The following is a 15,459-nucleotide window of genomic DNA, read 5'->3' as shown; positions in this document are numbered from 1 at the left end:
GCAGAGGACTGTTCGTTTTGTCTTGGTTGCGTATACGAATGAGCTCTGCTCCACAGGCTTTTTAAGGATGTTGTGTTGTTGCAGATGTTTCTCGTTGAAATGCTACTGGAGATGAGGTGGTTTGTGAAATAATTGCAGTTTTCCTGGAATCCCATGATTTTGGTAAAAAAGGTTTTAAATATTAACTAAAGCATGTTATCGCTCTTCTACACCTGCCCTGATTTACTTCCTTTGGCAAAGGAAAGAGAAGACAGCTGTTTAGAAGACGGAAAAAAATGCAGTTATTTCAAAGTATTTCTTTCTATTTTGTATTCTAGGAAAGTTTTTTCATTTTTAAAGTCCAAAAATTGTTTTCCGTCAATGAATCATAACTTCAGCAAACCCCTTTTTTTCTCTATCCATTTTAAAAGCCTTTTTTTAAGCTTTAGCGTCGTGATATTTTGAATAGTTATGAAAATGTTAATCAATGTCTGAGTTAGCACAAAAAGAAAGGACAGCTGTTTTTACTGTACCCGTCAATCAAAAGAACACACCCCTCAGAAACCTTAACAATCTTAACATTATCGTCATGTTTATTACATATAGCCACAAATGTCAAAAGGTTTCATTCTGTAATGTGTCTATATATTTCACAGAGAATAAAATGTGGCTCTCTTGCAGAACAAGCCCCCTAATGGCTGCATAATGAATTGCTTTGACTTCAGTTCCTTTTATTTTGAGAAGTTTTAAGCTAGGAAGTCAAGTGATTAGACAAACACTCAGAAAAACATGTTGCATGTTTGTGATTCTGATTCATTTTGTTTGTCACAGACGTCAAACTTTGGTTTGCATATAATTATATTGTTTTTATTTGCAAATAAAATGAAAACATTCCTTTGAACAAAAGTATAAGAAGCCCTAAAGCAAAATCCTGTAGGTGATCAGACTTTGCATTTGACTTAAACATCAGTCTTTCAGCTCTTGTTTGTGGGATTAAATTCAATGTTCCTTTATTTTAAACCATATTTTTTTTAATTCCCCAAAACCTCATAATGCTACTTCTATCATTGTTCTATTGTCAGAGCAATCATCTTTATGTGCTACGCTTTTATTTAGTGAAATTACACCTACTAATCCATTAAAACCAAATAAACCACAGTCATAAGTGATTTTCTTCATTGCCTGATAATTGGGGAGCTTGCACTCATAATATTTGTTCTCTTTTTAGTTGCCAAAAAGGGAGAAACATTTCCATTTTGGTGTTGACATATTTATGCTGCGTTTCACCTCTGATAAAAAAAATGTTTGGAGCACTGAAGCAAATCAACATTAATTGAATTGAGTATATATTTAAAAAGGGGTTTGGCTTTAGTAACATTCAGGAAAACGCATTTAAGTCTCTGTGTACGGCTCTGCTACAGCTTTAAATCCGTCTCGACTTTAAAGCCCCACTCTGAAAATTGTTTGTTTTTTTAACATGTTCTTGTGTCTTTTTTCATTTATGAAAAATATTAAGCTCAAAATTGCATTTCCGACTTATTATTTATTCAAATCGTTGGAAATAAGAAGCAGATGAAAAATCGAGTTTTAAAAAAGAGCTTAAATGTGTCGTAGGGTATGCAAAGGGCGGGACACAACCTCAGCTCCATTCTGATGCATCTACTTGCAGACAAATACATCCACGTACGTCTTTGTTTTCCTCGTCTAAGCTGGAATCTGGCTCAAAACTGTACGGCTGGATTATTCCAGGTAAACTATCGATAGATCTTATAAACTGAGATCTTTCAGCGACGAGGAAGGTGTGCGCCTACGGTCCTGCCCACAACTGAAAATGACAGGGTTTTTTTTCTTTGCTACATACGGCAAAATCATAGTTAAAAGACCACTAGAAATGCTTTTACAATAGATCAAAAGATGATCGGAGTGGGTCTTTGAGTGAGGAGATCCATCATCAAAATATATTCAAGTGATTTAGAGAGGAAATATAGAATCTCACCTCCAAAGTGTCAGAAGGGACCAGTTTAAAAAAACAAAAAACAAAACAGCAACTGAGTTTGAAAATAAATTCTAAAATATAATCATCCAAATCTAATATTCTTGTACTCCTTCAACATCTACTATTTTCTGTTATTTTAATGCACACTGCTTTTGTCTTTCCACTTTTAACAGGTGGCAGCATACAATTCAGAAGGAAAGAGTAATCCCAGTCAGGTGGTTGAGTTCATCACGAAGCCAGACAGACCCAGCAGTCCCTGCAGGCCTGTCATCAAAGGAAGAGTCTTGCCTAACAGCTTCAAAATGGCCTGGGGTGAGCCTCCCTTCCCAGTTTCCGGATCCTAAAGCGGCTCAGTCTTGCTCATATTTCACAGCCTGTGAAATCCAGTTTGCCGATTTTGTTTAGTCATGGAGCTGTCCTTGACGCTAAATGAAACCAGTGACGTCTAAGGTCCAAGGTAGTCTGAGCAATGGATAGCAGATTATTTTATTTTGTGTTTCTGCTGTGAAGCTGTCTGCTTTCTCACTGCAGCAAAGTGAAGATGCTGTTGAATCACAGCTGGATTCATTTCTAACAATCACTGTAAAAACAGTTTTTCCATAATTGCTTATTCACACATTTTATTGTAATAACTTAAATTTTTTTATTTTTTTGGGGGGTGGAATTAGAGCCACCAAAAGAGGACGGTGGGTCAGAAGTCACAAAATATGTCGTGGAGCTGTCTGAGGGTTTAAGTGGTAGGTTTAAAAAATAAATAATAACATTTGAAATTGTGAAAAACACTTTATTGTAATAGATTGATTAAAAATGTTTGTTGTTTTGGTTTTCTAGGTTCATTTTGGGGGCTGGTGTACTCCGGGCCAGCCCTGGAACATGTATGTGACGGTCTGAAGCCTGGCTGCTCCTACCAAACAAGAGTTTACTGCATGAGTGAGGGGGGGCAGAGCCCGGTGAGTCATGCAGCATCCGAACACATGCATATATGGATGTGCACCCAGCTTTGCTCTTTGAACAAAAGGACAGAAAGTTTGATCACCTGTAATTAATGCAGCACCAAATGCCAAGCTAATTATTTTTAGACCATAACTCACATTTATTTACCCAAACCTTTTTCTTTTTAGAAAAGTTAAAAGTTGTCTTATTTTTAGAAAACTGAATCATCTTCTGACATTCATTCATTTTTTCGCTGTATCGTCTTTATATTGTGAGTCTTTATCCTTCTATTTGAGATTATGGAAACATTTCTTGGCTCCTCCCTGATCGGATCCTTTTTTGTTATTATTATGGTCTGTGGTAGTCCTGGACTGCAAGGACCAAATAGTTTTTGCTATTCTTTTTTCCTACTGCAACATTTTTGCCCCCGCCACATACTCTAAAATGTACCCAAATTAGCACACACCTAGAAAATGAAAATAAATGTGTGTGTGTGTGGGGGGGGGGGGGGGTGATGACATCACAGCGGGGGAAACCATCAAAAAAGTGAGTGGGGCAAAAATCTCTAATGGAGCTTAAAAGAGAAAAGGTTTAAAGTTGAGCAACAAACATAAAGCAAATAATGGGCATGTCGAAAAGAAGTATTAAAATTATTATGGGATGGCCACAGGACCAGAGGCTTGTGGTGAAACTTGTCGAGTTTCACCTTTTCGCTCATCGTTCGATCTTCACAAAATTTCACACACAGCTCCAGGTTAAATCTACAACTGAAGTTTCCTTGACCTTTGGCCTCAACAAGACGTCGCCATCTTGAATCTTCCTAAAAGAAATCCCTTTTAGTACCAGCTACAAATTTAAACTCTTTCAGGGATTTCAGTCCGTCGCCTTCTCGAGCAAAGTTGGGAAGCTATTTTGGAAAAATGTTGGTTTTAAAAATTGTAGATTTTGAAAAGCTGCAGCAAGTAAAGCTGGCAAAAGGGAGGTTTCTGTGTTACTTGCATATTTTTTTAACAGAAATATTGTAAAATATGTAATACATGATTCCTAACGATACAACATGAAATGACATACTGTATTTGGAACGTGGGGGTGGTTAACAAAAAAAACCTCTGTTATCTGCTATGGAAATCAAAAAATTTGCTATTGCTGATTCTTCTAAAAGTTACATAGACCTGCGTGCCACCCCCAGGTGACCAAAACATAAAATGGTTGCTATGGAGATCAAATCAACAGAAATGCCACTATGTTGGAAAAAAATAATACATTTTGGAATGAATTTGTCGTGTGCAGCTTTGACCAGAAATGACCAGAGGAGCATTAGGAGAGAGCGAGGGTTGTGAAGCAGCCGCTCAGTCATTAGGGCATGTCAAAAGGGGGCAGGTTTAGCCTGCAGTTCACATACAACACCACTTGTGGCTTTAATTGCAATTATAGATTTACAAACACGAGTCGGAAATTGTCGTTTTTTATGGTTATGGAGTTTGCTTTCCGCTGTTTCTACACGAAACAAAACTTTCTAATCAATTAACCGTCCCTGCATGTGTCAGAGGATGCTTTCCTCAATTAGCTCGGTTTGCAGACGCTGCTCATTCATTTCTATATCAGCTGTTTGTGCATGCATTTATTCCTGATGAGGCTCACATGAGTCACAGTGATGAGTTTGTGCTTTTTTGGTGCAGAACAATGTGACATACGGCTCACATGTTTGACTTCGTCACAGAACTTCGCTCTGTTTTTCCTCCCGTGGGCTAATCTAACTCCAGCGTAGGAAATGGCACATTTGTCCGTCTGCCTAAATACAATTACCCAGTACGTTCACAGTGCCCTCCTCTCTGCTCTGTCGTAGCCTGGATCAAGCCTGATAAGCTGAAGGGAAATGACAATTGCATCCAGCAGATTTCGAGGCAGAATGAGATGATGGTGTGCGATTGTGAAGTCATTTTCTTTTGGGGCTTAATTGCTGTGTTGTTTTTCCTCTTTGAAAGATGTCGGAGACTCTGCAAGTCCAGACGCTAGCGGTGCCCCCGGGGCCTTGCCAGCCCCCTCGATTGGTGGGCAAACCTAAATCCAGGGAGGTCCAACTGCGCTGGGGTGAGTCATTCTGCGGAAAGTTAGGTCTGCGTGGGATGCATCTGTTGCTACGGCTGATGCATGGCTTTCCAAGCATTTCATATCAAAGTAGAGCTGGGCGTTAAATCGCAGATTTTTTCAGTCCAAATTCGACTTTTGATTTTGTTTTCTTCTACTCCACGCCGGCTTTGTAATGCTCTCTTATTATATTTACAAAATACAGTTTCGTAAATGTTATATGCATAAAATTTGTTGTATTTATCCGCCACATCTTAATGTCCGCTCCATGAAATTATAGTCTGACTTAAAAGTGGTCGGTGATCGCATGTAAGCGACACACGGAACAGCTCGATAGCATAGCATGATCGCATCGAAGCATATGGCATCGTAGCATCGGTGTGTAATGACACAGCTGTCTCCAAATCAACACTTAAATTTGAAATTAAAATTTTCTTTTGCTGCTGTAAATCCAACAGGTTTATCCCCCAGTTCTTACTGGATCCTTAAACTGAAGCTACACAGAGCCAACTAGCAGAAGTTAGGTGGATGGGTGGGCATTCTCCCGGCAGCTGCGCTAGTTTTTTTTTTTTTCCAGCCTCACGGAAGTAGCTCCTCCTTGCTTGTTGCCAATTTTTACATCTGCACTTTGCGAAAGACTGGCCCACTGACTTTACTCCAAACAACGATTAACCGATTAATTCAAATGAATCGGTTAGAACAACTAATCGCCCAGCCCTATATCAAATCTGTTTACTTTAACTAAGCATCATATTTGACTTTTGCATGCGCATCCCTGTAACCCTTTTCTGATTAACAATCCGGCTTCTGGAAACGTTTCAGTCCCACCTCAGGTAGACGGAGGAAGTCCAGTGTCCTGCTACAGCGTGGAAGTGAGCGGGCAGCAGGCTGAGGTGAGCCGGGAGGTTTACCAGGGTCCAGAGCTGGACTGCTCTGTGGGGGCCTTAATGCCTGGCAAAACCTACAGCTTCCGGGTCAAGGCGGCAAACAAGGCTGGGGTGAGGCCGACTCCTGAAGCTCATCTTTCAGTTACAGGAGCATGGGGCGTGTTTTGTGCTGCTTCAACTTCAACAATCTACTTTAAAAACATTTGCGTGCGTTTGTCTTCTGTGGAAACAGTTCGGACCGCTATCGGAGCGATGTGAAATCACAACTGCCCCTGGAGCCCCAGAACAGTGTAAGGCTCCTTCAACCACATCCAAATCTCCTACCTGTGTGGTTGTAAGCTGGGAGGTAAGACACCGTGCGTTATTACAGATATACCTGAAAATTCCCTAAAACTGCATTGTTGTGGGAGCTGCTCTTTGTCCCTGACTTGCAGGCCCCTCCCTGTAACGGAGCTCCAGTGACAGAGTTTCGTTTGGAGTGGGGTGCAGCTGAAGGCACCATGCAAGTGTGCTACAGCGGGTCAGCGCTCAGCCACGAAATGAGGGGTCTGCTCCCTGCAACCAACTACTTCTGCCGAGTGCAGGTGAGACGCCTGTTTGACATTTTATTTTGAGACATCGAGTGTTAGACTGGAATAAAGCTTTTGTCAACATTGAATCTGGGTTCATAAAAAATGTTCGATTAACAGATGAACAATTAAATGCTCACTGTAAAACTTACATTTATATTTATTTGTCTTATTCAGAAGTACAAATCATTGGCATTTTGAGCACAGAGACAAATCAATCTGGCCCTTAAAACTTTGAAGGTAAAATGTGATTCAGCCTATCACAATAAAGAAATTATACACACTGATTATAAAACAGCCAATGGACGAACATTATTGACTTTATGACGGGGGAAATTTGAACGTTGGCCCACGGGCCGGACTTTGAACATGCCTGTTTTAGAGTATATGGGAGAATAGGTATTAACACATTAGGACACTGAATGAAAACTATAATTATGTGTTCCGCAGTGATCAAAACATTGTAGCTTGATTAGCTTTATTTGAATGGACTATTGATCTTATCAGGCCTTTTTTTTTTTACTACTGGTCTTTTTTTTCTCTCTCTGGTTTAGAATGTAGCTATAACTAAGTTCTAGCTTTACATAAAAAAAGGCAATAAAGCTATAGAAAGATCAGGAAAATGTAGCAAATAGTAAAATATGACCCCCTTCCATGAAAAGCATGCTTTTCAACATTTTAATTATAACACAATGATAGAATAAAATATACACATGTTTAGGAAGAGTCAGACTCTTATTGGTCCATAGGTTATTTGTACAAAGTTACGGTGTTGCAAATTTTGAAAGTAGTCAAAATGGCCGCCTCTGTAGTTCTAGTGTTGATTCACAAAGGTCCTCTGCGTTTATTCTAGTGTGTATAAATACTTCAAATAAAAAATCTGGAACGTCCTTCAAGGACTAATCTTCTAACTCAATTTCAGTGTGGTCAAGGTTGTTCCAAACTGATGGGATTCTCGTATATTTTGGGTAAAACATATTTTGGATTAAAGATAAAGGTGAAGATTCCTGTAATACTACTCCAGCCAGTATGGAAATACCTGCTGTAGAAGTAAAGTAAAAATATATTCTGGATTAATTTGGCCTAATGTTGTGTCTGTTTGCTTTATTTTGAAAAAATGTATGCAAAGAATTCACTCGTGAGAAATAAACTCTTTACGTTAATTTCTGTCTGTTAAAAAGTGGACAGAACATGGATTGATCTCAATGCTTCTTTTAGAGTAAACAATCATTGAAAAATGTCCTTTGTTATTATATTTTACATTTCAGATAAGCGGTTGATTTTGCTTGTTGGTTCTTAACATTTCTTAAATCAAAGACAGATTTCTCTCATCAATCTACACTGTTGCGTTTAGTCATTTTCTGTGATGCTGTCATGTTTTTTGTTTTTTTTGCTTCTACTCAAAAGGGAGATGTTTTTAATTAGGAATAATTGCAATCAGAAACAGATTTTCTTTCTATCTTTAAGAAACATGAAACTGAACTACTGACATTTTCTGATAAGGCCTCAGCAGAAATTATGTCGGCTTAATGAAATTTTATTTTAAAAGCAAGTCAGTTTAGTGAGTCGTGATTCCAAACATGGAGCTAAAATGCTGCACATCCAGCTGTAACCACTTGTTTTCTTGACTTTTAAAATGACACAAAGCAGGAAGTTAGTTTGAACTGGTTCAGTTTCCTTCATTATGATGTTTGATCCAATGAACCTTAATATTGACTAAACTCTTCCATTATTACTAAGATTCATACTAACAGCACACCTGTTGAGCTGGTCTGTAATGATTACCTCACATCTCCCCCTACTGGTCATACCTGAGAATTACATGTGTCCACGCACGGGTCAGAGCTGTCTTGTTGCTGTTGTACAGGCGGCAAACCTGGCCGGCGTGGGACCCTTCAGCGAGGCGGTGCTGTGTCAGACGCCCTGCTCCGTGCCCGCCGCCGTCAGCAACATCTACCAGCTGAAAGAGTCCGAACTGCAGAAGTATGAAACCACAGCCGACAAAGACGAGGAAGATGAAGAGGGCGTCGTCTCACGCCCCTCGCCGGTCTTCTCTCCCTCCACCTGCCTCGGCATCGGCTGGGATTCTCCGTGCGATCACGGTTCGGAGATCACCTCTTACCTGATCGACCTCGGAGAGAAGCAGCCAGTCGTGGTCGGTCGCGTCAACAAACACGTCATCCAGCATCTGCAGCCGGACACCAGCTACAGGTCCCTGATAAAACATCACGGCTTGATTTCACATGTCTGCACCAATTGGCTCTGAAGGAAAATCAACCAGATTGATAAAACTTTTAAAGTAAATTGTTTTTGTGCTTTAAATGTGCCAAAAATGAAATATTAAACATACAATTTCATTTAAAAGTCCATTATTTATGGACAAAAATGATTTTCAACTTATATTCACTGAGATTATTAAAAAACTCCAAATGAAAATGAACTTTTGGTAAAAGTTAAAGGATGTAGAGCTGTGTACTCCATCTTCAACTGTGCAGTCAGTGAAGGAAAAAATCCTTTTAGCAGTGGAAGAAACACGTCTTTAATCCCTCTTTGATGTGTCTTTGCACCTGTCAGGTAAGCACCGTCTCTGTATCTCTTTGATGGTGACACTTCTCCTGGTTCTGTCTCAGGATCCGAATTCAAGCCCAGAATAGCCTGGGAACCGGGCCCTTCAGTCACACCTTTAAGCTGAAGACCAAGCCGCTGCCTCCGCAGCCGCCGCGGCTGGAGTGCACCGCCTTCAGTCATCAGACCCTCAGGCTCAAATGGGGCGACGGCCCGACCAAGGCCGCTTCCTCGGAGGCGCTCCAGTATCAGCTGCAGATGGGGGACAAAAACGGCAGGTCGGTGGCCCCGGCGTTCAGGCTGGACAAAAAAAAAAAAACGGTCTAACATTTGTCATGTTTACTTGCCGCTCATTAAACCGCTTCTCTCTGGGCCTCTATGTTCCCGTCATTGCAGATTTATACCCCTGTATAAAGGACCATGCCACACACACAAAGTCCAGAGGCTTAATGAGTCTACCTCTTACACGTTCCGCATCCAGGCCTTTAATGAGGCGGGCGAAGGGCCCTTCTCCAATGTTTACACATTCACCACCCCACGCTCTCCTCCAGCTCCTGTGAAAGGTACGTTCTCGCCTCGACATTTTAGCTTTTATCTTTGAAACGGCCCTTTTCACTTGTTCACTAGTTCATATGTGCAGGTCTGCTCTGCTGCAGCCTTTGAAAAGCTTTTTTTTTTAAAGCCAGTAATAAGGACTTTTATCAGTCCTGCAGCTCCTTAAATCCAGGAGTCCTTTAACTGTCCGGCAGTTGGTAATGCACCACAAAGAAAAAATACAAACTATAATTTATTTTTATTTATTTTTTTAGAATCTGGAGGAAGTTTTATTTTGTAAAACTGCTGGATTCTCCCCACCACATCCAAACTTTTCTCGACACGTGTCAAGTTTGAAACCGTTATGAAATAATCCTTAGCAGCCGGCATGGAAGCCGACAGCCCGGCGTGCTCTTCATCTCCACTCCCCCTCCTCCTTTGGCCACAAAAGCCTCATACGAGCGTCTTGAGCTGAGTTTTTGTGATGAACTGGAGGAGTCACGTGACCGCAAACCGCGCATATTGAAATGCGAATAAGCAGGGGAAGGCTGTAAATCCTCCTAACAGAAATCATATAAGTGTTGTCCTACTTTGTCACTTAAACTGTAAATAAGTCCCCTCACCTTTCCCCCTCTTTAAAATCTGTTGCATGAATGGTTGAAGAGTTACGGTAATTTAAAAAAGTGTCGACACCGGAGCTAAAGCTTTAGTGTTAAAGACAATACCAGCTTTTGCAGATGTTTATTCTCATTTTTTTAACAGAAAACACACAAAATGCTAAAATTTGGAGATTTTTCATGACAAAAACGTCATTTTTTAATTAGGAATCTCTCCTGTCTTTACCCCACAGCTCCTAAAGTGGAGCGTCTCGATGACAACTCCTGTGAAGTCACATGGGAAGCTCTGCCCCCCATGAAGGGAGATCCTGTTATCTACACCTTGCAGAGCATGATAGGAAACTCCGAGTTCAAACAGGTACTTGCACTTGGGGGTCAATCTTTACTCATGCACTCAAGTCCTGCCCGGTGACCTTCAGCCGACCCATCATCCATCACTGCAGCCTCGTTCTGCCGACCCAGGATACAGGTGGATTCAAGGCCTCATTGTTTTCACAGAGGTGTTTGTTTGTTCTTTAGTTGAGTCACGGCGGCTTTAAAAGCTCGCCTTTATGCAAAAGCGCCCCATCAGTAAGGTATGGCCGCTGTCACAGCCCTGCCGGCACATTCGCTCAGCGTAATGGCCTGCAGCCACGCTAACATGGAATAATGAGCTCTGCAGGCTGATGCTAATCTAACACGTATGTGACAATTGGATCAAGCCGCTGAAACACATGACAGTCCTCCCCTGTCGGATTCAGTCGATTCAAACGTCTGGGTTTATTGTAGGCAAAGGATGTTAGTTGACATCAAAAGTGAAAGCCATTTTGCATTAGAGACATTTATGTTAGAACTTAGGTCAGAGCTGGATGGCTCAGTCGGCTGCGTGTAGGACTGCTACACAGGAAACCAGGAATTGTTTTCTTTCCCCATTGTGGGACCTTAATGCGTCTGCCTAAAGCCGAATTCACACCGGACACGATCGCGCATCAGGGATGCCAAGTTGGAATTTCGAGTCAATGTACAGATGCGATCATAGGTCTTGCTGCACGATTTGGGCATTGGGCGCGGCACGGAAATGGCGTATACTTATATAGCGCTTTTCTACCTACAAGGTCCAAAAGGCTTAACAGTCACACACACATTCACCCAGTCACACACACACATTCACACACGTGCCAGCCAATCAAGGACTCGGCTTTGGCAAGTGACTCGATCAAAGGTTAGAAAATAAAATCCAATATGGCCGTTCTAGGGTTTTTGTCCTGAACTTTCATCTATTTTCTTTACCCACTGGGGCCGGGGGATCGAGCGAGCGATATTGGCTCGTAGGCGGTCGGCTGCCCGACTTCAGCTCCATTGGGTTATGATGTTTATCTTATGTTCATCAAAATAAAAAGACCCCCCGAGTTTTATTTTTGTTTCCCCCAGCCGGTTAATGCTCAAACTGGCTCACAGACAGACGGAAGTAACGTTTAAAACGGCCGTAACCAAGGCGCAACTCCTGCCAATGGAAGGAAGAGCACCAGGAGAGACTCTGAATGATCTGGTGAACTCTGTAGAACTCTCCAGAACGTATGAAGCCAAGCTCCTCGCTCAACATCAGCCATGTTTTCCATGATGTGGCAACCAGTGAAGTCCAGAAAAACATTGGCGTTTTCTCCGCCACCGGGGTATCGAGCAGTGTGCGTCAAAAAAGAGAGGTGGACGTGAATTTCACTCGCAAATGCCGTCCGGTGTGAATTCACCATAACTATTAAGCCACAAGGGGGCGCCAGTCTGAGTCTCCCTGCCTAGCCCGAATAAAATGCAGGGTTGTGTCAGGAAAGGGACGCAAAAACCACTGCCGAACCATGAATCGGTGAAGGTTGATTTGCTGAACGATGAGCATCCAACAAGTCCTGATTCACCAGGATTTTAATAGAGCAATACTCAGAAATCCACTTTTAGTCTGAATTTTCTGTCTTCCATAATGAGAGAAATACCACAAGAACATGCTAAAAACACCTTTTTCATCAGAGTGGGTCTTTAAAGAAAATAATATCCAGTAGCCGACTGTCTAATGTTAAGAAGATGCTGCCAATATCAATTTTATTTATTTTTTCCCCATATATATTCCTCACATCTTAAAGCCCCACTCTGATCATCTTTTATTGGCTCTTTTTTCATCTGCTCTTAATTCACAAAGATTTTAATAAAGAAATACTCAGAAATGCAATTTTGAGCTTTCTTTATGTATGTCTGTCATCATTAGAAAAAGGCCCCAATAACATGTAAAAATGACAAAAACGCATAGTTTATTTTTTGGAGTGGCTCTTGAATTTTCAGTGAAAGGCCCTTTTATTTATCTCTTTTTTTTTAAACAAGCTGCTTTAACCCGTCGGTCTTTGTCTTCCCTCCACAGATCTACAAAGGCTCCGCCACGTCCTTCCATGCTCAGAACCTGCAGACCAGCAGCGACCACCGTTTCCGTGTGTGCGCGATCCGGCAGTGCCAGGACGCCACGGAACTGAGCGGCCCCTACAGCCCCACGGTGACCCTCTCCCTTCAGCGGAGCGACGCCGCCGCCACGGGCGGCAGCTCCGCGGGCTCAGGGCTCAGAACCAGCGCGGAGTCCGCCCGGACCAGACAGAGTCTGACAGACGAGCAGTGTGCTTTCCTCCTCCTCATGGTCTTCGCCGTCATCGCCATCCTCATCGCTTTCGTCATCCAGTACTTTGTCATCAAATGAGCAGCGCCGCGCCGCCCAGCTGCAGGGTTATAGCTTTATTCTTCCCCCCATCTCTCTGTTGTTTTGTATTCTTTGTTTCGTACTGTGACTGTTTCCCGGTTCCAACAGAGTAATTGCATTAGCTGTTATGGGGTGCAGCAGGAGGAACGTGGCGGCGTGGGGGTGGAGTGAGCGCTGAACAGCGCTCATCAACCTCTGTTTGCACCTGGTATACCTTCCTGGCCTTCGTCACCCACGTCTGCGGCGTCCGTTCAGTTCAAATTCCTACATATTGGCAAAGGGAAAAAAAAATAGCATAATCATGATAAAAGGGCCCTGGCGAGGGGGCAGAGGGGGGAGACCGGTGCATATATCAAATGTATAGAAATTGTTATTTATATTTCCATGTCTCGTTCTGAACCGTTTTGATCGATGTTCCAGAAAAAAAGCGTCTGTGGGTGCGTCGTTTTGCCTGTATTTGATCGTGGGACCTGTCGGGCCAGTGTGTTTTTCCACGGTGAGGCCAGATCTGTAAAAACCTGCATGTTGTTGTTGTTGCCATGGCGGCACACAGCCAGAAAGCGTCAGGGCCAGTTGAAGGGGCTATATTTCCTGTCCACCCCCCACCCCCACCACCACCACAAAACAAAGAAGAGTTTCAGAGTCCAGAGAGAGAGAGAGAGAGAAGTCGTTCACGGTTTCAAATGTTCATTTCGCACTTTCCGACCTCTTTTGATGCTCAGAATGTTTAAGGATGCAAAAATGACTGGAGAAATGTTAGTATATTTTTGTACAGCGAGGAGACGAGGATCTGTGGGTTTGAGGAGGGAAAAAAAAAAAAAAAAAGCTCAGTATAAAGTTAGAAAACAAAAGAAACAGCAAGTTCTACTTATTTTTACTATCATAGTTCTACTGTAGCTTGTTTTTACAATCATACCGCTGCTTAACTCTGAAATATTGTTGTTCAGCACAAAAAAATGTATCCTTTCTCGTACGTTCTGTTCAATTTTGTCCTCCCCCAGTAATTGATTTTGTTGGGGTTTTTTTTGCACCTTAGTGGAAGAAAACTTTGACTGACTGCATTTTGGTCTTGTGATGCATTTTATAGAACACACTTTGAGATTGTGCAAGCCCTACTTGTGTTTTGGGTGTTTTAAAAGTTGTAGTATCACATTACACGTCACTGAAACAGCGAGAAAAAAAAAAAAAAAAAAAAGAGGAGAAAAAAATAAGTTCCAGTTGTTTCAGAGGCCTTAATTGGAGAGCGAAAAAAAATCTTGGGAGTATTTTCTTTTTTTTATTTTTTATTTCCATTTATGTTCCGATGTATTTTCTTTTAGGCTTAGAAAACGCTAAAATGTGTTTTATTTCCTCTTTTGCAGCATTTATTTGGTGTTATGTAATCATGAGAGAAATGGAAAGTAGTTCTAAATATTAAGATTTATTTTGGTTTCCGCTGTCAAGTCATACATGTGTGAAGTATATTTTTTTATGATATTGAAGTAATATAAGTTAATACTCTCCAGAGAAGACAATAAATCCTGAGTAATCGTGGAACGCAAATGGCAGATACAAAAATGTATTATCAAGTACTTCCTGTGAAACAAAAAGAAATTTGCCTTTTTCTGTGTGTTTATGTATTTGTAAAAGATTGCAAACACCGAGTCATTCGGTGGTGATCTGCCTGTAAGGTCTGGTGTTGTTTTTGGTTCCCAGCTGTCCAAACCAGGCGCCGGTACCCTGCAAAACGTCGGCAAGAATTACATGGATTTGGTCCCTCAGACATTCTGCAAATGTCCCCTGGTCATTGAAAGAAAATCGAATTCCTATTTTTGATAGCGATCGAAACGTGTGCCATTTTAACGCCTCTTCACCGCGGGCTTTACCCAAAGTCTTTAGGCTGCAGAGATTATCAGAAATGCTACAAAAAACATGCACAAAAAATTAAGACCATTTTTATGTAATTTTAATGTTTGCAGTTACCTCATACACCGTACATTCCAAAAAGAAAAATTTGTTATACATACTTCCAGACATATCACTTTACAATGTTCGTTATGGGGAAAATGTATAATCATAGATATGTATCTAAAGTGTATCTGTATAGCCATGATATCTACAAAGGATCCATGCACAATAAAAGATTTATAATTCCTCACGTTGGACTCTCAAGCCTTTTTTTTATTTATTTGACTTTTGTCTGTGGTTCTGACAGCAGTGTTCTGTGTAAATGTGCTTTTTTCATGACTCATGTTGTGGTTTTACATCAGAAATTGACAAATCTTTAATATTCTACACAAATCTAGGTAATTTAGTTTAAATGCAATGTTTAAAAATGTTTTTTTTTTTTTATTTAGAGACACTGTAACCATTTATTCATTTAAAAATTAACATTTGAATTTCTTCAGTTTCCATTTTCCAATCTACCCTAAATAATAATTTTGAAATGAAGTTTTTTTACAAATTTATCATAATTTACCCAACTTTCACATTTTTTATTTTATGGCATTATTAGAAAATTACTAAAATTAGGTTTTTGGGTTATTTTCAATGCAAATTTTTAACAAATTAGTTTTTTTTCTACGTCGTTGGATTTTCAGCA

General features: G+C 41.0%; 1 protein-coding gene across 4 annotated transcripts in view; it reads left to right on the top strand.

Moving 5' to 3' along the window:
• fndc3a (fibronectin type III domain containing 3A) overlaps positions 1-15,015 on the top strand; it is a 54,160-nt gene extending 39,145 nt beyond the window's left edge. For all 4 annotated transcript variants that reach the window (XM_011482314.3, XM_011482315.3, XM_011482317.3 and 1 more), the window contains 12 exons: positions 2,149-2,287; positions 2,644-2,712; positions 2,807-2,925; positions 4,894-4,999; positions 5,819-5,994; positions 6,116-6,229; positions 6,318-6,467; positions 8,320-8,663; positions 9,083-9,295; positions 9,414-9,580; positions 10,402-10,526; positions 12,552-15,015. In XM_011482314.3, coding sequence (XP_011480616.1) covers positions 2,149-2,287; positions 2,644-2,712; positions 2,807-2,925; positions 4,894-4,999; positions 5,819-5,994; positions 6,116-6,229; positions 6,318-6,467; positions 8,320-8,663; positions 9,083-9,295; positions 9,414-9,580; positions 10,402-10,526; positions 12,552-12,878 — 2,049 coding nt within the window. In that variant the 3' untranslated portion in view covers positions 12,879-15,015. The remainder of the gene's footprint in view (positions 1-2,148; positions 2,288-2,643; positions 2,713-2,806; positions 2,926-4,893; positions 5,000-5,818; positions 5,995-6,115; positions 6,230-6,317; positions 6,468-8,319; positions 8,664-9,082; positions 9,296-9,413; positions 9,581-10,401; positions 10,527-12,551) is intronic.
• Positions 15,016-15,459: the final 444 nt, after the last annotated feature.

The sequence above is a fragment of the Oryzias latipes genome, chromosome 13 (genome assembly GCF_002234675.1).
Source record: "Oryzias latipes chromosome 13, ASM223467v1".
Classification (NCBI taxonomy): domain Eukaryota; kingdom Metazoa; phylum Chordata; class Actinopteri; order Beloniformes; family Adrianichthyidae; genus Oryzias; species Oryzias latipes.
Note: the sequence above shows the minus strand (reverse complement) of the source record. Positions and strands in the feature narration are given on the sequence as shown.